Source organism: Papaver somniferum, chromosome 5, assembly GCF_003573695.1.
Source record: "Papaver somniferum cultivar HN1 chromosome 5, ASM357369v1, whole genome shotgun sequence".
Taxonomy (NCBI): domain Eukaryota; kingdom Viridiplantae; phylum Streptophyta; class Magnoliopsida; order Ranunculales; family Papaveraceae; genus Papaver; species Papaver somniferum.
Window position 1 is genome coordinate 192,581,144 of NC_039362.1, and position 23,586 is coordinate 192,604,729.

The 23,586-nt window shown below is 37.7% G+C and overlaps 2 protein-coding genes across 2 annotated transcripts; one reads left to right on the forward strand and one right to left on the reverse strand.

The window, feature by feature from the left end:
* The first annotated feature begins 11,772 nt into the window (after nucleotides 1–11,772).
* Nucleotides 11,773–15,531, forward strand: LOC113284124 (serine/threonine-protein kinase-like protein CR4). The gene has a single exon (XM_026533542.1). The coding sequence runs from the start codon at nucleotides 12,520–12,522 to the stop codon at nucleotides 15,256–15,258; it is 2,739 nt and encodes a 912-aa protein (XP_026389327.1). The 5' UTR covers nucleotides 11,773–12,519; the 3' UTR covers nucleotides 15,259–15,531.
* Nucleotides 15,532–17,726: 2,195 nt separating this feature from the next.
* Nucleotides 17,727–18,955, reverse strand: LOC113284125 (DUF724 domain-containing protein 7-like). The gene is made up of 2 exons (XM_026533543.1): nucleotides 18,729–18,955; nucleotides 17,727–18,515 (listed from the first exon to the last, which is right to left on the reverse strand). Exons 1-2 carry the CDS (start codon nucleotides 18,861–18,863, stop codon nucleotides 17,736–17,738), a joined length of 915 nt encoding a protein of 304 aa, XP_026389328.1. The 5' UTR covers nucleotides 18,864–18,955; the 3' UTR covers nucleotides 17,727–17,735.
* Between the last annotated feature and the right edge of the window lie 4,631 nt (nucleotides 18,956–23,586).

Here is a 23,586-nt window from a genome sequence, read left to right on the forward strand (position 1 = left end):
AATGAATACCAACATCACAATCATAAAAGGAATCACAAATTTTACAATCACAGGAGACACAAAGGCAATCACTTACACTCATTATAACCAGGAAAATCTTCAAATTCACAACAACATCAAGTCTCTAACTTACCTTCCTACCATCTCAAATCCCTTTTTGCATCACACTATACAAAATCCTAATAATTCTCAATCTTATTTGCACTCTGCACCCAGAATCTATATCAATTACTCTCCTAAACCCAGCCATTCGCAGTAAAGAAACCCAAACATATAACCCTCACATTCCTTCTCTTCTCAACACCAAAATCCTGAGTTTAAACTCTAGCATACTTCAAGTTACCTTAAGGACCCCCCTGACAATCTTCTTACTAAACCGCTATATTTAGAAACAAAAATTTTCCTGAATGCTTACAACAATCACATCAAAGATCATAATCATAGCCACAAAAACGTTCAAAACCATTCCAGCTACATTCTTAACCATCATAAACATAAGCATAAGGAAATTTACGAGATTCCTCATATTAAGTCTAAGATTCATAAAACCAAATGTAAAAGCCATACCAAGTCCAAATCAACAAATTGTCCAAGAACCAAAAGAAATTACCCAAGAAACAAAAGAAATTTGTTCTTCACCTACCAAAAAAACCAAAAGCATACTAACCATTTCCCCACACCCAATCTGAGGCTAAGATTTTAATCCTTGAACAGTTGGATATGGAGACAAGAAAAAACCATCTTTACTTACTTCCTTTGTTGGCGAGTCTTGCTCCAAGTTCCTTGGCTAACACCGCGAATCTTGCTTCTAGTCATTTGAACCGATGTCCCCTGACTTCTTATTACATGCACTGGAGATTGATGCTCAACAGATGGTTCGGGATCTCCGGGATTAGCTGGATCAGTGGAGACAGAAGTTCCATCATCGGGTTTTGTTTTTGGCAGATTTGGATCGGTAGTGGGTAGATTCCCCCTGGTGAAAATCTCTCGACCAATCACCCTTATGATAAGACACAGTGCATCAATCACCGAAAAATGCATAGGTTCATCTTGTCTCCATGGTCGTGCATCCAACATCCGAACACCATGCCTTGCATCTGCAAGAAGAATATTAGATTGAAAACCAACTCTGCTAAGTCCAGACACAAGGAATCTATCAGCAACAACTGCCACTCTTTCATGTACTTTGAATGAACCATATTTTGGATGATAGGTATATAAAATCCAATCACCATCATCAGATCCATGCCTTAGATTCTTAGATTCATGAAAGGGAGTAATTTTATTAGCTTCATCCATCAAATCCAAATCACTAATATCACATTCTCCTTGCTTATTCTTTATCGCACCTCCAACACCAGAACCACTACAACTAATACTGCAAACTTCATAATTCTGAACTTAAATCTCAAATGGGTTACTATCATCTTGATTGATTGGCTTAGGCTTTGGATGATTAAAGAAATGAGCAAGATTTTCAACAAGAGAGTCTACTATTAATTGATGTTCAACACCTGGTGGTCCACCCTGTCGCTGGATATCCTCAATCTTCACATTCACATTATGTTGCATATCTTCCAAATACCATGCAAAGCTTTCTTGATAACCAAGAGAGTCACGCCCTTGCAGAAATGCAGTTCCATATGGAAAACGTTCAATTGCGTACTCGAAAGGATACCAATGAATCCGAGGCTCAATATCAACTTCAAGAATAACTTTCTTGTCTTTCTGCAAAGTTTTCCTCTCCTCCTCAAACATATTAGTTTCACCAGACATGATGCTGATGATTTCAAAATTTTGGGGTTTTCTCTTCTGTTCTTCAACAAATTTGAAGATGGAGATGAATGATTAGGAAAGAGGATAATGAAACTGTTAAAAGAATGCATTAGGAAGTATTATAGGAATTAATACTATTTGGTTTAGGGTCTCTTCAACAATTAATCGCAATGGTTGTTAAAGAGATACCTACATTTTTGAACTTATAACCCTCTCTCGCTTGTCGTTTCAGCTATCATGCATCTAGACTTTCATTGCCTATACTCTAAAAGCAGAAAATCCTCCCATAATTTTCTGATCGTAAATTTTATCCTCTATTTGACATATGACGGCACACCCTCGGATGAGTTGACAACTGCCAAGTGGTTCATTCAGGTGGTCCCATTTGACTGGATATCCAACCACATTCATCGCATGTACATTATTCAGCCAATTCTGGAGTTGAATGGCTAATCAGATTGGCATGCTTAATCAGACAAGATGATTGATATGAGATAACATGCACACTATCCGCTTACCAATCTAGCTCGTGTCAATGACAATTGGTTTGATCTAACCCTCATCAACTTCTGTTTCAGTCTTATGCTTATTAGCCTTGACCATCCTGAGCATGATTATATACCACCCTTTGCTTTTAACAACTTATGACCCGACTAGCCACCCTCAACCGATCATTTTTGGGACACCTCAGAGTCTCGACTGGCAAGCTAAACATAAACCATTTATCCTGATTATTGATCAACATATTAAGTGTTACGTTAATAATTTCTCAAGGTCTCATAGAGTAAGGTGCAATAATTTAATCAAGAATAAATGGATAAATAAGAATTCCAGGCCATATAATCTAAATTTATTATTTTACTTTATGCAAATGTTGGTTTTGTACATAGTCAGGTCCTTCTCACAATCCATGCTAGTAGTCCTCTACACCAAATTTATCAGTAGTCAATAATCCGTGTTTCACTGGACACATTCAGAAGGCACATGAGAATTGTACTTCGAATATGGTTGACATTGGCCAATTGGTCTTAGTCTGATCCCTCTGTTTGGTCTTACTCAAAAATACTTCAACTTCCATGAGGAATTCAACATTATAATTCAAATTAAAGTTCATACCACTATCACCTACATCATCCAAACATTCATCATCACTACCCATTCTACTCAATATACCTAACTCCTTCTCAAACCAATTTCAATGGCTTCCACCTCTGTCACTAAATCTAATGAATCCGTGGATAATCTAGTTGATCAAATGAATACCTCTAAATATCCCTGAATACATTTTCCAAAAGTTTTATCAACTCTGAAAACATCTTACCCAAAAAGGAAATAAGCTGGAAATAGGTTTTCATTCGAAGACTTTGTAGTAAAATCTCCAATGAAACTAGAATCATAAATAGGTTCATCAACAACAATTGGGAACTTAGAAGAGATGTTGATGTTTCTCTCTGGAAGAAAAGAAGGAAAAATACTCAATAACGCTTGGAAGTATAGAAGATTACAGAGTTTCTAGACAAGGAGGAACGAGATGAATCTTCAACAAACAGATTGTGCTTACTGAAGTTCCCCTTCTAGGGCATGAATACATTGATGAAGAAAGCTTTTATGCTGTGAAGATATGGATGCTAGTCAAGAGGGTTCCTAAACATATTGTACCAGATATCAAAGATATTCTCAAACCATCAGAAATGTATCAAGATGCTAAAAGGCCTTATGGAAGAGATGAAGATGAGAAGAATATTGAAGTGATACTAAACATTGACATCATAGAACCCTGAAATATGGTATAAATTCTTATGAAACGCCCATTATATCCTATTGGTTATATTTTGCTTATGCTCTCCATGGGATTGAATTCTGCAAAGTTTGTAGGATTCTTGACCATCCTGGGCCCTTATGTGAAGAGAAAGAAGACTGCAATATGCATGTTAACCAAAAAAATCAACCTCCCAGCCCAACCAACTTCATTACCCCACCCATATCCCCAATACCAACCTTCAAGAAAAGATCTTATTCAGACAAAGATGCTGTTGGAGAATTTTCTATCAAAATGAGGCAGACTCAGAGAAAAATTTTCTTAAAAAACAACACTGAGGAATTGGATGGCTATGAGGAGTACATCATCTTTAAAGATGGTCTTCGAGAACCTATAAGAGATGACATCCCAACTCTTAATCCTGAATCCCTAGCCTGCCATAGGAAATATAAGAAGATCATCGAAGGACTCGGAGCCAAAGTCTGAACAAAGACAAAAACTCTGAAGCTGACATCAGCCCTGACTCTATCTTTCCAAAGATTACTCTCAACATCACCAATCCATAGACATCCATTCCCTTTCTATCTGACACTCAAAATCAACCTAATGAGGAATTCAATGTGCAGAAAACTGCTATGGGAAAGAAGAAGGAATGATCTTAAAAATAATGCAACCAGCAACCATAACAGCTTTCTCCTTATAGACCCAAAAAGGGAAAAACTGATGATTACCTTCAACTCTAACCAAAACCTGAAAATCTTGGACCAAATTCCACCATACAAGAAGAGAACCACTCGGAATAAGGATCTGGATATGGATCATATAACAAACATGACAACTAGCATCCTTGTGGGAGCTAATCTATTTCAGCAGATTGAGGTAAAATCTAAACTTCATCACCTAAACTTACATATTTCAATTCATTTAAATCATAGGAATGATTACATAATAGTACCTAACCATGATGGATCCATTATAACATGCTCAACTTTACACATGCAATATTTTCAGCATATACATCTTTAACATCATAGGATACTTATTCCTCATATTTGTTTATCCTAGGGTATCATATTTTTGGAAATTCTTTACAGTCATGACATGGAACTTCCAAGGCACAGGGAAACATAACACTGGTTGGAATGTTAATGACATCCTAAATAGGAAAAATCCTGATATCTTCTTTCTATCTGAAACCAATAACAATCTAAAAACCTAAAGCCTACCCGGATATATGAGTCACTAATTATTGGTTCGTGGATCCAAAAGAGTTGGTTGGCACTGCTGGGGGGCTTGCTCTATCCTGAAAAAATAACATTAATCTCTTTATCCTAGAGTTCTCTAATAACCACATCAGTGCTATCGTTACTTCAAGCAATGACAACCCTTGGTTATTTACAAGTTATTATGGCAGTCCTTACACTACTAAAGATAAGTTGAATTCCTGGAAAATGCTTGAAAATATTGAGAAGTCTAACTCTCTCCCCTGGCTAATTATGGGAGAGTTAAACATTTTCCTTCATGATTATGAGAAGTACTTCCAACACCCATAGAATCTTCTGAAGCTGATTTACTCTTGAAAAAAATTGAGGAATCCAACCTAAATGATTTGAGTTTCAGTGAATGTCCTTTCACCTGTACCAATAGAAGAATGGTTATCCATCTTACTAAGCAAAGACTTGATTGGGGATTATCGACAGACAATTGGTTGTACATTTTCCCCAACATTACCATCTTTAATCTTCCTTCCATAGAGTCTGATCATAACCCAATTCTTCTCAATACTAATCCCAACTGGAAAGTCTGGAAAAATCCCATTTAAATTCTTTGGCCCATGGATGGATCGCCAAGAATGCAAAGACATCATTCCTGAATGCTGGAACAAGAACCACTTTGGGTCCTCAGCCTTCACCATATCAAGAATACTAAAAGATGTCAAAGTGAAAGTCAAGATTTAGAACAATGTTGTCGATGACTAAATCAAATACAACTTAGAAGAGAGTCTCTAGAATCTTGAATGAATCACTAAAAACCAATTTGGCATTAATAGAGGAAATGACATCATGGAAGCTAAGAACAAAGTGGAGCATTGGTAAGACATACAAGAAAGTTTCTGGAAAACTAAAAGCAGAGATCAATTCATCAAGATGGGAGATAGAAACACCAAATTCTTTCCTGACTCTGCCAAGAAAATAACTAGGAGGAACAAGATTAACTTCATTAACAATGATGATGGCAATAACTGGTTTCATAATAGCAAAGACATTTCGGAGTGCATCAACAAACACTTTAAAAACATGGCAACTGCTGAAAACATCTCCATAAACCAATTTATCATTAACCTTATACCCACTATCATTACCAACTATGAAAATGAGAACCTTATTATGGTCCCTGATGCTATGAAAATCATAAATATTTTGTTCAGCATGGTTGTAGATAAAAGCCCTGGTCTCAATGGATTCCCACCAAACTTCATCCAAGCTAACTGGGAAGTGGTTGGAAATGAAATCATTGCTATGGTTCAGAATTCTTCAACTATGGATTCATCCTAGAGGAAATGAACTCTACCTTCATATCCCTCATACTGAAAATTGAAAATCCAAACTCTTCATCTCATTTCAGACTCATATTCTTAAAATTGAAAATCCAAACTCCCCATCTCATATATTTCAGACCCATATCCTTATGTAACACTATCTACAAGATCATCTCCAAACTTCTTGCCAAAAGACTAAAACTACTCCTGCCCAAACTCATTTTTCCTTTTCAATCTGCTTTCATCCATGGCAGACAAATCTCTGACAATGTATCCATTTCTCATGAGCTCATTCACCATATGAATACCATAAATGGAGAGAAAGGTTTTAAGGGTATTATGAGTATTAAAATTGACATGGCTAAAGCTTTTGACAGAGTCAACTGGGAATTTCTCAGGAACATTATGACCCAAATGGGTTTCAGTACCAAGGTGGTGCAATCTTATTCACCAATGTATCTCTACAACCAACTTGGTTGTTTTGGTCAATATCACCCGGTGAATTCTTCAAGCCTTCCAGAGGTATCATACAAGGATCCCCTATCTCCACATTTGTTCCTCTTATACATGAAAGCTCTTTCCAGAAGCCATATGAATGCCGAGAACCGAAATCTTATTCATGGAACCATAATCTGTACATGCAATGCTCCTTCTATCAGTCATCTTTTATTTGTTGATGACTGTATGATATTTTGTCAGGCCAACATGGAGGAATGCAAGAATTTAATCAAGGTATTCCAGGTTTTCATCCTCACCTCTGGGAAGATGATTAACTTCTCAAAATCTGGCATTTTCTTTAACAAGAATACTGCTCCTGATATTGCTGATAACATCAACATTTTTATGAAAGTTCAGAAGATTGACATACAAGATAAAAACTTGGGCTCTCCCATATTCACCAGAAAGAGCAAAGTGCAAGCCTTTATACCTTTCATTGAGAAGTTAAAATTCAGATTAGCTGTTTGGAAATCTACTATGTCTATGATCCAAACTGTCACCTCTACTTCTAGCATCTACCGAATGAACCGCTTCAAGATACCAAAAGCTACCTGCAAGAAGATAAACTCTATCCAAAGGGACTTCTTCTGGAACAAAGAGCTGGACAATCCAAAAGGATTGTACTACATTTTCTAGGATGCTGTAAGAGCTAGGTGGTCTAGGTTTCAAGAATATGGAATACTTCAACAATGTTATGATCACAAAAATTTCCTGAAGACTTATAACTGAACCACACTCCCTGTGGACTTGTTCTATGAAGGATTCTCATTTTCCCAACCAGGAAGTGATAAGAATGGAAATCAAGCCTAAGCCTAATGATTCTTGGATTTGAAAAGGTATTCTTGAAGGCATTGCCAACATCCAAAAATACTACACCTGGAGAGTTGGAAGTGTAACTCAAATCTAAATTTGGGAAGATAGATGGATTTATGGGAACGATAATAACCTAACAAAACCTACTCATTTCCCCTCAAAATCTTATAATTGTTAATCAACTTCTCAATTATATTGGGTATTGGAACTTAAGTGTCTTGGCTCTTTGGTTCTCTCGGGATATCCAGAATTCCATTCATCTCACTACCCATAATAGTGAAATGAATGATATGATAATATGGAGCCTCTCCAACAAGGGTATTTTCACTGTTAAGTCCCTATATGACAAGCAGATAGCAGATAAGTATGTTAATAATACTCCCATTACCCTTTGGGGAGAAATATGGAAACTGGACACCTCTCCATCAATCCATCTATTTATATGGAAATGTGATCATGGAATCCTCCCAACCAATGCTAAAACTTCCAGCATTCTTAATTACATTTATCCTATATGCAAAGTCTGCAAGTGTATTCAGGAGGACATTCCTCATGTTCTGATGTCCTGTCCTGCTGCATATGCAGTATGGATAAAGCTCTTTGGCATTCATTATCAAATGTCTAACAACTCTTCTTCTTTTCATGATCGGATTAGTAAATGGTTCAAGCCAAATGCTCCTCTTGCTAGATGAAATGCCACCTTTGCCTTATTTGTTGGTTTATTTGGAAAGCTAGATGTGATTTTGTTTTCATAAATATCACTCCATACTGCTTACATTATTGCAAACAAGATCACTCAACACCTCTGCTCTTTCAACATAGTGGTGCATAACCCAGGGCAGATCCTAAAAAACCTCTACTATCAAAATAATCAGGATACCAAATCTGACAGACTTATAAGAACCCATAAACAAAATTTTGGAATCACTATTAACATTATACTATGGAAGTTCTTTCAAATAATACTAATGTTGATACATCTTTGTATCATAACTTTGTTTTAATTGCAATGTCCTCTTCAGAGAACCGTGTGGAAGAAAGAAACGACAAGGACAACACCTCTGGTATTGATAGAGCAACAAGATGAGCCAATCTATCTCTGGAATAGGGGAAGGAGATGCCCAAACCTAATATTGTTTTCGAAGCTCAAGATGAAGCAAATCTACAATCTATTAAGGAAGGTTATCGAAGACAAGTTCAAGGAAGATGTCACCAAGGATTCCACTAGATGCACGGAGGAAATTTTGAAGCTATTGATTTTGTCCTAGGCAACTTAACCAAAGTGGAACAAAATCAAAACTTATTGGAAATTAAATTAGCTAAACTCTCTATTGAGTCTAGATATTTAAAAACTTCAACTGGAAAGGCCCTAACCTCCAAGAAATTTGAGCTACTCTTCAGCCTTTTATCTCGACAATTAGCCAAAACAATACTGTTATGTATCAAAATGAAGTTGTTTGGCTTGGTGCTAATACTAGCCCAACCGAAAGTCGTCCTGTATCCTTGATATATCGACAATTAGCTGAAAGCCATCCTGTATTCTAGACAGTTACCTTGTTTTCTTATTAAAAAAAAGAGAATACATTGAAAAATACCCCTGCTAAGACGAGCACAACCAAAGATATGTGCAGCATTTTTGAGAATAATGTCTGAGGTTGATCTTGAAATCCGATGATCAGGCTCCCGTTGACTAATTTAAGGTGTTAGTAGCCGTGATTACAGCAGTATTACAACCATTTATTATAGCCAATGAAGTAAAGGTATTACAAGAAAAATAAAAGATAAATGATAAAACCACCAATAGGTGTTGGACATGTATATGTTGCCTCATTAAAAATCTTGACAAAAAAAAGAAATTCACAGAGATAAAACCTTGACGAAGGAAAAGAATACAACGCGATAGGTCCCAAAGAAGATCCTAAAACTAAAAATGCACACATAACCAAAAGAAATATGATTTTTCAATAAACTAGGAAGTATTAATTCTCCACCGGAATCGAATGAGTTGTCTTCTAATACTTACAATATATAAGGTTTCGCAAACAAGTTGTGAAGATTGAGCATCTCTGCTCGGAAAAATTCTCGAGCCCCACAATCACGAATAAGTATTATAAAAGTGTCAAAACGATCTGTACATGAAGAGGTCTCTTCTTTATGACTGAGATTGACTGTATAACCTTTTCCATGATCAAAGATTTGCTTGGTGAAGATTGCATCTTCAAAAAAATGCAACCAATTTCATGGATATCCATCTGTTATCATATTTTAACTTTTATTTTATTCTCAATATAATTACCCATATATAATCAATAAGAGGGAGGTTCCCTTACACTTTTATTTTCACACTATCTTTGCTGTCTTTTATGTGAACACAAACCAAATGGTATCAGTTTCGAAGCTAATATTTTGGAGGTATGTTGCAAATCTCTACATACCTACCGACAATGACTTCATTCCGAGTCATATAACATCACCATCTATGACTTTGAATATGAGCTATTAAAAATCAATTGATTTTTCACCATTTAAATTAAGATTTGTAAATGGTGACGTTTAGGGATGCACATGGGACGGTACAGTCCTGGTTTCTTATGAACCCGGTACCTGTACCTGGAGTTGACCGGGTCTTCATTTTGAGGACCGGTACCTGTACATGTACCTGGACTTGTAACACCGGTCCGGTACAAGTCGGTACCGGGTTTTTACCCAACCTGTATTTCCTTCTTGACTTCAAATTCGTAGCAAACCTTTCAATTCCATGCACAACAACATCATTCTTCCATTGCAGCAACAAGCCAGCATCAACAAACCCCAAATCTCCTAGAAACAGAATAACAAACCCTAACATGCGATTAGAGATGGTGAAGAAGAAGAAGTGATCATAGATCTAAAATCAATTGAACAATTTAAATAGACATGCAATTAATTGAACAAAACCTAAATCAGATGAATAAATTTTTACCTTGACTTGTTGTTGTTGATTGAATATTCAAGAGAAGTAAATCAGTAACCGATATTCTTCGTTGATGGTAACTGGTGGTAGTGGTGAAGAAGAAGGTGGTGCTGATGATCGGATCAATTGCTTCTTTTTAATTCACAACAACAATTTCACCTTGCATGGTAGTGGTGAAGAATAAGGTGGTGGTGGTGATTCTGGTTAAAAATATGTGAACCATGGATTGTTTTTTATCCTTCAGTTGAGAAAACAAGAAAAAGAGGCAACTATAAAGAGTGAACGAAAGAAATAACGAGTTAATGAGTTCTGCTCGATAGATTATAAGATGCTATGAATACCTAGCATCAGTGGTTAGGATTCTCTAATATGGACGGTTATTATACACCGGATTTCTGGGTCCGATTCTGCCGGGAATAGGGTTAGAACCGGTACCTATACTCATATACAACCGGTTCTGAAATCCATTCCCAGTCCCTGTCCCAACTATTCCGGTTCCGGACCGGTTTTTTCGGTTCCTGACCAGTACAGGTAAAATAGACCGAGTCTTGTGCAGCTCTAGTGACGTTTTGTATTTCGGAATACGCTCATTTTTTGTAGGAACGTAAAGCTTCATAAGAGTATTACATATATCCCATAAAATATTAGTTTCAAATCCATTATTGTTTAGTTTTTATGCGCAAAGAAGATATATAGTGTGTGACATGGTGTGAGAATAAACATTCTCCCTTATAAAAAAGTAAATAATATTACAAGATAATAGAAAATTGTAAATTCCCCATATATATATATTGGTTGGACGGAGGAAATGGTAGTGGGATATTATGCTGATTGAACATTGTGTCGAATATTTCCATGAAAACACGATACACTGAAATGAAGTATTTCAAAGGCTTCCTATTTTGTTCGTCTCCGCGTCCAATACAAAGGAATCAAAATTACATGCATTTAGACATTGGATGGTGCGATGTGTGTGTATCGTAAACACATAAATAATCAATGGTTAAAAAAAAAGGAAAAAAACTACTCGGTAATTTCATTCATGGGTGTCATGATCTACTATTACTTTCGAATTGATATTATTGGAACTTGTTTAATATGCCTCTAACAACAGTAATACATCCACCTAACAAATGCACAACTTGTTTAATTCTCTTTTTATATTTAATATACGATGGAGTCATGGACCCTGGACCTGGAGTGTTAACAGGTTTGCAGCCTAAAAACTGGACGGGCCGTTCCGGGCCAAAGTGCAACAATCAGGCATTCACAGACAATCCATGACTTCGATTCCAAAAAAGTGTCTGTCATGGTGTGGTGCTCAAAGCTCAAATCTGTCTCCTCTCCTACTGTATTTTTTGTTTTTTTTTGGATCTTTTTTCCATTTAATAAGTAATAAAAAAAATGGTGGTGGTGGTGGTGGTGGTGGTGGCCTGCTAGGCTATGAATTGTCGTGCAATTGGCAAAAATGTGAAGAAGGAAAGAGCACAGAAAAAACCAGGTTTCCAGGCAAGCAAATATTACAAAAAGATGATGAAAGGAAAAAACAAGCATTAAATTCTCTCATTTACAGTGTTCACCTACACACTTGCCATTCTCTGAAACTTGAATTTAATGCCATTCATTTAATACTCTCTCTCACTCCCATTGCCATTCACTACCAATCTCATCTTCCCTTCCCCTCACTGTAAATCCAATCCAATACTACTTCACCCAGCACTCCAAGGCCAATCCTTTCCTTTTCTTTCACAAATATCCAACAACCCAGAAGAGAATTTTTACCAGTTTAATTAAAGTAGTAAAAAAAAACAGCTCAGAAAAATGTAATCTTGGTTCTTAATCATTAATGGTTTTTGTACTACTTCTCAAGTTAAAACACTTAGCAACTACTCAGTTTTGAGTAAAAACTGGAGGAAGGTCTCTCTCTCTTTGAAGATGTTCAGAAGTTCTGGTTCAGAAATGGAGGTTGAAGATGATAAATGCAAAAACATGGGTTTGATCTTAAAATGAGAAATTTTCTTACCAGTACCACAGAATTCACAGTGTCTTCAGGTTTGGGTTTCTATTAGTATCTTCTTCCTCTTCTTCTTTTTTTCATAATATGGATCTCAGAAGTAAAGCATACTGTACTAGTACTGATTAAACTAAAGAGAGATTTTGTGATCTGGGTTTTGTAAAATAATGGAGAAATATAGGGTGCAATTTCTTGTTAAAGTGTTGATTTTTATGGGTTTTCAATTAGATTCACTATGGTTGAAAGTTTGTAGCTTAGGTTCAATGTCATCCATTGCTGTATCATATGGTGAGAATGGACCTGTATTTTGTGGTTTGAAATCAGATGAATCTCATATTGTAACTTGTTATGGTTCAGATTCAGCTGTAATTTATGGAACTCCTGCTAGATTTCCTTTTCTTGGTTTAACAGCTGGGGATGGTTTTGTTTGTGGTCTTTTGATGGATTCAAACCAGCCTTATTGTTGGGGTAATAGTATTTATATCCAAATGGGTGTTCCTCAACCCATGATGGAAAGAGCTGCTTATTCGGAGATTAGTGCTGGGGATCACCATTTATGTGCTTTGAGAAAGCCTGATAACCGGAGAAACCGACGGAACACTGCGTATGTTGATTGTTGGGGTTATAACATGACTGCTAATTATGAATTTAATGGTCAGCTTAACTCAATCTCAGCTGGTTCCGTGTTTAACTGTGGGTTGTTCGCGGAGAATGGGACTGTGCATTGTTGGGGAGATGAGACTGGGAGTGATGTCATTGGTTTAATACCTGAAGCCAAGTTTGAAATGATCTCGGCAGGTGGTTATCATGTCTGTGGAATTTTGGAAGGAGATTCTAAGGTTTTGTGTTGGGGTAAGAGTTTGAATTTGGAGGTTGAAACTTCTGTTGCTGTTTCGTCGGGTGGAGGAAATGTGGACTTAGCTCCTAAAGATCCAATGTCTTCGGTTGTAGGAGGTAGATTCCATGCTTGTGGGATCAGATTATCTGACCGTACTGTGATTTGTTGGGGTTTTCATCTTGAGAAAAGTACGCCGACTCCGGATGGGGTCAAGGTGTTCCAAATTGCTGCTGGAGATTACTTCACATGTGGTGTTCTTGCGGAGCGATCCGGTCGACCCATCTGTTGGGGCACTGGTTTCCCTTCTTCTCTACCGTTGGCTGTCTCACCAGGGCTATGTGTATCTACTCCTTGCAGCAAAGGTTTTTATGAGTTCAACCGTGGAAGTCAAACGTGCAAATCTCCTAATACTAGAGTTTGCTTGCCCTGCAGTAATGGGTGTCCTACTTCTGAAATGCATCAGACCAGTCCGTGCACTCTGCAGTCTGATCGACAGTGTGAATTCAACTGTTCGGGATGTGTTTCGCGCGAGTGCTTATCAAGTTGTGGTTCTTCCGATCCTTTAGGTGGAAAGGAAGAGAAGAAGAAGGGGAAATTCATGTCTTTGCAGATGCCAATCTTTGTTGCAGAACTAGTTTTCGCTGTGTTCTTGGTAAGTTCGGTATCTTTAACTGCGTGCCTCTATGTACGTTACAAATTGCAGAAGTGTCAGTGTTCGGAAATGGACTCAAAAGACACGAAGAACAGTGTTAGCTCTTCAGCTGTAAGCAAAGAGACTAATAAAATCCGGCCTGATATGGAAGAACGTAAGATTAGGAGAGCTCATGTTTTCAGCTATGAGGAGCTTGAGAAGGCCACTGGTGGGTTCAAAGAAGAATCTCAAGTGGGGAGAGGAAGCTTTTCTATTGTGTTCAGAGGGGTTTTAAAGGACGGGACGCTTGTTGCTGTGAAAAGAGCAATAATGTCAGCTGATATTCAGAAGAATTCAAAGGAATTCCATAATGAACTTGATTTATTATCGAGGTTAAACCATGCACACTTGTTAAATCTGTTGGGTTATTGTGAAGAAGGTAGAGAGAGGCTTCTGGTTTACGAGTTCATGGCTCATGGGTCTCTGCATCAACATCTACATGGCAAGAATCCTAATCTCAGGGAGCAATTGGACTGGGTCAGGAGAGTCACCATTGCTGTTCAAGCAGCTCGGGGAATTGAATACTTGCATGGGTATGCTTGCCCGCCAGTTATTCACCGAGACATCAAGTCGTCAAACATACTCATTGACGAAGAACACAATGCTCGTGTTGCTGATTTTGGTCTCTCTTTATTAGGTCCTTCCGATAGTAGCTCACCGTTAGCTGAGCCACCAGCTGGAACTCTAGGATATCTTGATCCTGAGTACTACAGACTTCACTACCTCACTACGAAATCCGATGTCTATAGCTTTGGCGTCCTGCTCTTGGAAATTCTAAGTGGTAGAAAAGCCATAGATATGCAATTCGAAGATGGAAATATAGTTGAATGGGCAGCCCCACTGATAAAAAATGGCGAAATATCTACAATATTGGATCCACTGTTAAAGCCTCCAGAAGATCTCGACGCCTTAACAAGAATTGCAATTGTGGCCAGTAAATGTGTTCGAATGAGGGGGAAGGAGAGGCCATCCATGGATAAAGTGACAACAGCTTTAGAACAGGCTCTTGCACTTCTGATGGGAAGTCCCAGTATCGATCAACCAATATTACCAACCGAGGTGATTCTGGGAAGTAGTAGAATGAACAAAAAATCTTCACAAAGGTCCTCGAGTAGGTCAGCATTGGAGATGGACATTGTAGAAGGAGAAGATCACAGAATAGAGTTTCGAGCTCCTTCATGGATCACATTCCCAAGTGTTGCTTCCTCACAGAGAAGGAAATCTTCGGTTTCAGAAGCCGACGCAGTGGATGCAAAGAACTTGGACCAGAAAAACCAGGGAAATGCAGTTGTTGGAGGTGATGGTTTGAAAAGTTTAGAGGAAGAGATTAAACCTGCGTCGCCTCGACAGAATTTGTTTTTGCAGCATAACTTCTAAAAGAAGAATATGATGATATCTTGGTGGGTTCAGTCAGATTTGGATCTTATTTTGAGGTTTAGGTAAGAAAAATGTAAAAAAGAAAAGGACAGATAGTAATTTTTTTGTGAATGAATTACTACTACTGATCCTTTTAATGTGTCAATTAGTGTAACTTTTTCTAGGTAAAAATTCTTAGCTTCTTGTTGTAATTGTTTGTATTCTTCTGACACAATTCTTCTGTGTAATTTTTTTGTTCCTTTTGCCAATTTTCTGAATCAAGAAGCAGTGCAACATATAGTCATGTATCCTTTATGAATATTTTTTGTTATATAGAGAAGTTGTACTTCCTGCAGGAAGGCCGGAGGCGGCTAATGCCTCCGGTTCCGTTTCAGTAAAAGTGATACTTTCAGTCAAAAATGAAAAGGTGAAAGTACCACTTTCGTGAAACAAAAGGTAGGTGGTGGTTTATAAACTTTAGTCCTGCTTTTAACTGTTGAAAGAATAACAATGAGTTCTTAATCATCTCTCAACTGCTCCAACACTAAAATCTTAAAAAGTCGGTTAAACTGCTTCAATAGCAATAACAGTTCCACTAATTTCTAGCCGGAAACTCTCCGCTATATAAACGGTCGGAACCGATCATTTCCTCAATCATCTCATACTCTCATCTATTTCTTAGAATTCATCTGAAGTTCATTTGCAACACGAAATTCATCTGAGAAATGGAAGGCTTCCTTAAGCACAATCTCTTCCTCTCTTTGCTACTAGTCTTGTTCTTTTCTTACTCTGGCCTGCTTTCACATTCTCTGGCACCGGCCGGTACAATCGAGAGGGTTGTGAAACAGCAAGTTCTTGCAAGTCTCCCACCACTAAGTCAACAAACATCAGAACTTGGCACATCTCAAATGTTCCTCGCTTCTCCTTCAGGAAAATATTCTGCATATCTCCTTCGTCGCCAGACTTCGTTTGGTGCTGGTGGGTTTGGAAATGATTTCTGCTACATCCAAGTCCAAGAAGAACATGGTGCAAGTGTGTGGGAATCAGAATGCACTTCTGTTAGCAATGTCAACACATGTACTCTAGTGTTTTCTGAAGGTGGACTTGAGATTTTCGACGGAAGCAACTCTGCGTGGGACAACGATGTGGAAGGTGACAACTACTTGAGGGAGCTGGTGCTGATTGACAGGGGTGACATGCAGATAATAGATAAAGAAGGTGAATTGGCTTGGAGAGCAAGTGATAACCCCATTGTCAACCAAAACTGTGGATCCATTGGGGCACCTGGATTAGCTCCTGCACTTCCACCTTTTGCTTCTCCAGTTCATGGTGAAGATGATAGAGGTCCATTTGGACAGCCATTGGATAACAATGTTCAGCAACTAGGAGCAGGATCGCAGCAGACAGCTCAGTTAGCTGTTCCACGGGTAGAATCGCAACAAACCGAGGCGGATATTCCTCAACAGAGTGGTCTAAGCCAACCAGATGAACTACAAGCTCCTGCGCAACAACCCGGGGAATCACAAGCACCTGTGCAACAACCGGAGGAGGATCTAAGCCAACCAGATGAATTACAAGCACCTGTACAACAACCCCAGGCAAGTCAAGCTCATCAGCAGGGTACTGCACTAAACACACCAGATGAATTTCCACAACCCGAGGAGGATCTAAGCCAACCAGGAGAAGACTTAGAGCAGCCTGATTCAAGTAATGCTCAACCAGCAACAGGTGGTTTAAGTGCACATCAACCTCTCTCTCCATCTGTGCATCATTATCAGCCTGCTACTGCTTTTGGAGGAGGAGCCGCCAGCACTGCTACTCAAGGAATGCAGCAACCTCTTATTGACAACACTCCGTTCGATAGCGGGTCTATTTCTTCCATGGTTATCAACCAATCCATGCTTGGGATGACTTTGGCCACCCTAGTCTCTTTATGTTTCTCTGGTTTTTTCTTTTGATTAGAGAGTACTGGTACAACTTTGTTGCAGTCAAGGTGAAGTACCAGCTCCTGTGTGTAAGTTTGCTTGTGTAATAGTTGCTTTAGCAGCATTTCTTGTACTTCAGAAAAAATTTAAATTTAAACCTTCTTTCCAACTTCAAATACTTTCACCATCCGGCGCCATGCCAAATGAGGGGCAGCAGCAGGACTTTTAACCTGCTTAACTTGAGGATGGCCTGTGAAACCTGCACGTTTAGATTGCATATTACCCACAGAACCTAGCTTCAAATCTACCCAATATCGCAAAAACAAAAACTAGCTCCTGCATCTGCAAATGTATCCACATGGTGAACTTGTCATTTGAGGCTATCACCATTTCCAAATTGGCCAAAGACAACAACATAAAAGCAACAATAACATGGATTGTCACATTTAACTTTGCTTCACTACAATCTCAAAAGTAAATCAGAAACACTATTTTAACTTTGCTTCACTAGACTAGTTCTTCCTTTCATCTATACTTGGCTTTCTTCCTCCTATTTGTGTTGTATGTTGTTACTCAAATCCAAGGTGCTGCTGCAACTGACATGAAGGCACTCCACTTGTTAGCTTTTTCTTCAGCTAATTCCCTCTCCAGCAACTTCATAGCTTCAATTTCTTCATCTTCACTTTTCAATTCATCCTTCAATTGTTGAACTTCAGTTTCCAAATCCTGAATCCTTTTCTGATTAGCACTTGCTTCAGCTTCTAAAACTCTAATCTTCTCTCTAGTTTCCTCAATCTCATCTCTATTTGCTTTTCCAATCACTGAAATCTTACTAAGTACATCAAACTTCTGTTTCAGTTTGACAACATTATACCCCATTTCTTCCAAAGTTGTCATCTGCCAAGTATATTCCCCTGCTTTAGCATAAAACTCAAGAGGGTCAACAGATTCCTGCAACTTCTCAGCAAGATTAGTGAAGTCTAAATCAAACATCAGCTTCATACCCTTTCTAGCACTAGGTGGGTCTTTTTCCAAGGGTTTCAGATGAGGGTTTTGAGGCATTATTTGAAATAACTTTTCCTGAGAAGTAATGAAATCATTTGGAACCTGAAGACAGTGGTTATCCCCTGGTGACAATCTAATTGATGCCATGGAAGGTGAAGAAAGAGGAGGAGGAGGTGTTTGTTGATGGTGATGAACAGAGGATGATGAAGAATGGTTGGAAGCACAAAGTATCCTCTTCCATTTGCTTACTGGTGTAGAGGCCTTCCTTCTGTGTGCTGGTGGTGTAGATGTTGTTGTGGTCTTAGCAGTACTACTTCTGTCTCTAAAATAGCAAGCAATACACTTTGACTGCAAATAACAAGAAGAAGAAGAAGAAGAAGAAGAAGAAGAAGAAGAAGAAGAAGAAGAAGAAGAAGAAGAAGAAGAAGAAGAAGAAGAAGAAGAAGAAGAAGAAGAAGAAGAAGAAGAAGAAGAAGAAGAATAGAGTAAGGATCAAAAGAAGAAGCAAGAAATGGACATAAGAATTCAAGATTGAATGGAAGTTTTTTGTTAATTTCTTACTTGAGTTCTTCCACATATGTGAGTTACTACAGTGTTACACTCACTGCATTTCATTTCAGATTCAGCTCTTCTTTTCCTAGTTTGTGAAGTACTGTTTATACTTTCGCAACCACTGCTAGATATATCTTCTTCCATGAATGAATCTCTCAAAGGGTTCTTTTTGAAGGTAAGAAATGGGTAAAATTTGCTGAGAGAAAGAGATGAGGAGCAATAGAGAGACAGTGAAGTAGTTCTAGTAGTCAAAGTGGTGATTGTGATGGAGAGAGGTGTGTACGAGTCTTCTTGTGCAACAAATATTGTTTGGAGAGTAAATTAAAATTTTATGATCTTTTGATCTTTTCTTTTTCTTTTAATTACTGTACATGAGTAGGTAGGGTGGAGTAATAATTCAAATTTTAAACTAAGTAGACTTCAATTGGATGGGATTGATGTGCAAAGTGGTCAGACCTTTAAAATACACTAAACACGAAAACTGTTGATTTTCGAGTGGACCCATCTGTAGTCCCGTGGATGGGAAGACTCTTAGGCGTGCGCAGAACCGAACCGATAACCGCACTAATCGAACCGTAATAGCACCGAACCCATAATCCAACGGTCGGTGTCGGTGTCGGTGTTAATTTTGGTAATCGTTGGATATTTGGTTCGGCTATCGGTTCCACTATTAACCGCACCCTAACCGAACCGATAACCAATTATTATAGGTCGTTGATTTATTTCTATTAGGATTAATCCTAGCCGTCTAAAATCGGGTAACCCTAGAGTATAAAAACTGGAAACCCTAAACTATTTCTGCAGCCATTTCAATTCTTCTTCTCTTCCTCTCCGACTTCGTCTCTCTCCAGTCGCCTCCATTACCAGAATCTTCTCTTCCTGCATATAGTCGCCTGATTCGCCTCTTCCACCTCCATCAAGATTCAAGACTTAAGAGCACCACCACCTCTATGATCTAGTAAGTTGTTTTCTCTTCGATTGATTTTTTTTTTATCAATTTCTAGGGTTTTATATTTTTTTTTTATTTTAGGGTTTCTTTTGATACTCGAGATGGTTTGAAATATGTTTAATCAATCGATTTGTTAAGTCAATCGATTACTGCTTATCAATCAATTTAGGGTTATAATTTTTTATTTTTTGTTTTTTTGGTTTTATGTTCTCAGAACTTGAAGAGTATTGGATTACCAGCAGCTAGAATTCTTCATTAAAAGAGTATTGTCAGATCAAACAGGTAAAACCCTTCACTTGACTTGTTCTGTTTGATTTGAATTCAATCTTAAGTGTTGATTATGAAAAAGGTTTTTTTGATGTAAAACCCTTGAAGTGATTTATGATATGTGAGTTTGTGACTATGAATCTATGAGCAAAAGGGTTTTAATGGGTGTTTAAATCTATGAGGTATTGTTGTCATATGAATTACTCTTTGAGAAATTGTTGTTGGAACTATTTGTGTAATACTGTGAAGTGAGATTTTGGTAACTGAGTTGTTAGAGTTACAAATTATAATGATAATTAGTTTAGTGGCTAGGTTTTGATGATGAAATCCATGATTGTAATGTTGATTGTATTCCATGATTGTAATGTTGATTGTATTGTTGCTTCTTGAACTAAATGTTGGAAATGATGCTTGTTGCAGGTGGTAATGCTTGGATCAAGTTCAATTTCACTATCGAGCTGCAAGATGGAAGGTGCATCTCCAGCCTCTCAATCCCCTGCAGCTGATTCTACTCAAGTAACAACTTCTGCAACACCAACACCTCAAGTTGATGCTACACAAGAAACTCAGCAGGTTACAAATGACCATGCAGCTGAAACTGAACCAAAGAAGAAGGGAAAAGTGAGGCCGAAAGTATGGAATGATTTTACAAGGCTCAATGACAAACAAGCCCAACGTAAGCACTGCAAGAAGAAGTTGCAAGCAGATAGTCGAGGAAATGGCACCTCCAGCATGAAGACACATTTAGGCACATGTCCTGATAATCCAAACAAGAAGCTGAAGGGTCAACAAAGTCTATTGTTTCCACCACCAAGACCAGGACAGTCATCCCAATTGGTTGTTGTTAGCTATGACAAGGATATGTGTAGAAGGAGATTGGCTGAGTTTGTCATAATAGATGAACTGCCATTTAGAATTGTAGAAGGAGAAGGGTTTAGAAGATACAATGAACAGTTGGATCCTAGATTCAAGGTGCCAAGCAGGATGACCATATACAGAGATCTCTTAACAATCTACAAAGATAAGAAAGATAAGTTGAAGAAATATTTCAAGGAAAGTAAACAAAGAGTCTCTCTCACAACTGATACATGGACCTCTCCAAACAACTTCAACTACATGTGTGTGAATGTGCACTTCATTGATATTCATTGGAAGCTCCGAAAGAGAATCATCCTGTTATGCCAGATCAAGGGTCATACTGGAGTGGATATTGGGAAAACACTTGATAAATGTTTGCTGGATTGGGGGATAGAAGATCTTTTTGGTCTAACTTTGGACAATGCCAGTGCAAATAATGTGGCGACCGAGTATCTTCGAACCAGTGTCATTATTTGGACTGGAGCAACAGTTAGAGCTGAATAAATGCAGGTTAGATTGCTTTTCTTCTTCTTGTTAGTTTAATTGTTTCATTTAGCCATTTGAGTACTGCTCATTTCAACCATGAAATATATTAATTATGTAAAGTTGTAAAGTGTTTTTGAATATTTTGATGCTATTTTGCTTAGTCATGTTGTATGGAATGGAGAATTTGTTTGCATTTGTAGTTAAGTTGTAGTGTTATTTTATCCTAAATGTAGCTTTAGAAAGCATGAGTACTTAGATAATCGGTATGCAACATGTTTATATTAATGTTAAAAATTATCAGTAGCATTGCTTGTACACTTTGTATTTCCTTGTTTCATGCTTTCTGTATACGCAACATGTTTATATTTCCTTGTTTCATTCTTTTATCAGGTAAGGTGTGTTGCGCATGTTGTTGCGCTTGTTGTTAGAGATGTTGTGTTGTTGTATCACAAGTCAATTAGCAGGATCAGGTCAGTTGTCAAGTATGTCACTCGATCTCCCTCTAAGCTGACCAAATTCAAAGAATGTGCTGCTCTTGAGAAGATTGATTGTAAGAAGATGGTTTTCTTGGATGTGAAGACCCGATGGAATGATACATATCTAATGCTTGAAGATGTCATTCCATATGAGAAGGTCGTTAAGAGGTTAGAAAGGGAAGACAAGAGCTTTCGAGATAAGTATATTTTTAAAGAATCTGAATGTGAAGCTTTATCTAATCCTGATGATGACACTGTTGTAATTGATGATGAAGCTTATTTTCTTAGTTCTAGTGAATCTGAAAGTGAATGTGATGTAACTAAAAAGAGGAATACGAAGAAAAGGAACAAGCCCCGTCATCATGCTCCATATGCTGCAGACTGGTCATATGTTAGGAGTCTTGTAAAATGTTTAAAAAATTTCTTTGATGCTACTGTTAAATTCTCTGCTTCAACACATGTTACTACACATGAGTTTTTATGGAAGTTAGCTTTGATTCATGAACAGTTGGTTCGTCTTAGAGATATAAGAAACCGAGATGCTCATATTTCTAAGATGGCAGAAGTAATGTTTAAAAATTACAACTCATATTGGGGGGGTTATGAAGACATGAACTCTGTTCTTTTTTTTTGCTAAGTTGCTTGATCCTCGAGAGAAAGAGTCTGGTTTGAAGTTTGATCTTGTTTGTATGAGCAAGAAGATTTCAGGGTTGAGACTGTTTTCAAAGCTGTGAAACAAGACATGGGTAAACTTTATGAAGAGTACAACACCATGTATTCAAATGCTAATGCAGATGAAGGTGACATCATATTTTGAACTTTAGTTACATGCTTTTGTTCTACTGTTACATACTTAGATATTATAAATGTTGTTATCATCATCATTTACTAATTTGTGCATTTTAGCTGATGTCTTAGGTACTGGGTCAACAACTGCTGCAGGTGTGGATGATATGGTAGTTTGTGTGCAAGAATAGAACATTGAGGATATGCTTGAGTCGAGGAAGAAAAGGCGAAGAATTAATGTTTACTCTACTCATCCAATGTCTGAACTGGAAAGGTATTTGCTTGATGACTGTGAAACATCAACAAGGGATTTTGATATTCTGGCATGGTGGAAGGCTAATAGTACCAAGTATAAGGTACTATCACTTATGGCGAAGGATATTTTGGCAATACCAGTGTTCTCAGTTGCTTCAGAGTCTGCATTCAGTACCGAGAAGCGCATTCTTACTCCATGGAGAAGCTCGCTATCTACCAGGACAATTGAAGCACTTCTCTATACACAAAGATGGTTGCAGAAACCTATCTCTCTTGATTTCATATGTGACTATGTACCAGATGATAATGCCATCATTGAAGAAGGTAATGGAATTCTCTTCTTATTTGACTTAAAATTTATATAGTTGAATGAATCCAGTTAGAACTGTTTGTCACTTGAATGAATCCAGTTAGAGTTTCACTTGAATGAATGCAGTCACCTTTTACATATCATGATTGAATTCTTATTTGACTTAAAATTTCTATAGTTGTCATTTCTTTTGCATATCATGATTTATGGTTAGTGGAGTTGCAAACTTGCAGTCAGTTGCACTCAGTTTCATTATCTATGATTATTTAATTGCTTAGGGCTTGCATATGAAGATTAAAGAGAAAGTGGTTGATACTTGATTCTTCAAGTTGTGTGGTGCTGGTCCTTTTTATGTTACTTTTATAATCCTTTTCCTTTTTATGGTACTTTCTGTATTCACTCATTCCCTGTCCTTTTTGAACTTGGAGTTTCAAGTTGTGTGGTGTACTAGTTGTAGACACTTGACGTACATTACCCATG

What these genes read in the sequence shown, in the direction of transcription:
- LOC113284125 (XM_026533543.1), bottom strand. Translation starts at nt 18,863, where the DNA reads ATGGAAGAAGATATATCTAGCAGTGGTTGCGAAAGTATAAACAGTACT. An exon ending in ACATATGTGGAAGAACTCAA is followed by an intron (nt 18,516 to 18,728) that starts GTAAGAAATTAA and finishes TGTTATTTGCAG; the next exon opens with TCAAAGTGTATTGCTTGCTA.
- LOC113284124 (XM_026533542.1), top strand. Translation starts at nt 12,520, where the DNA reads ATGGAGAAATATAGGGTGCAATTTCTTGTTAAAGTGTTGATTTTTATG.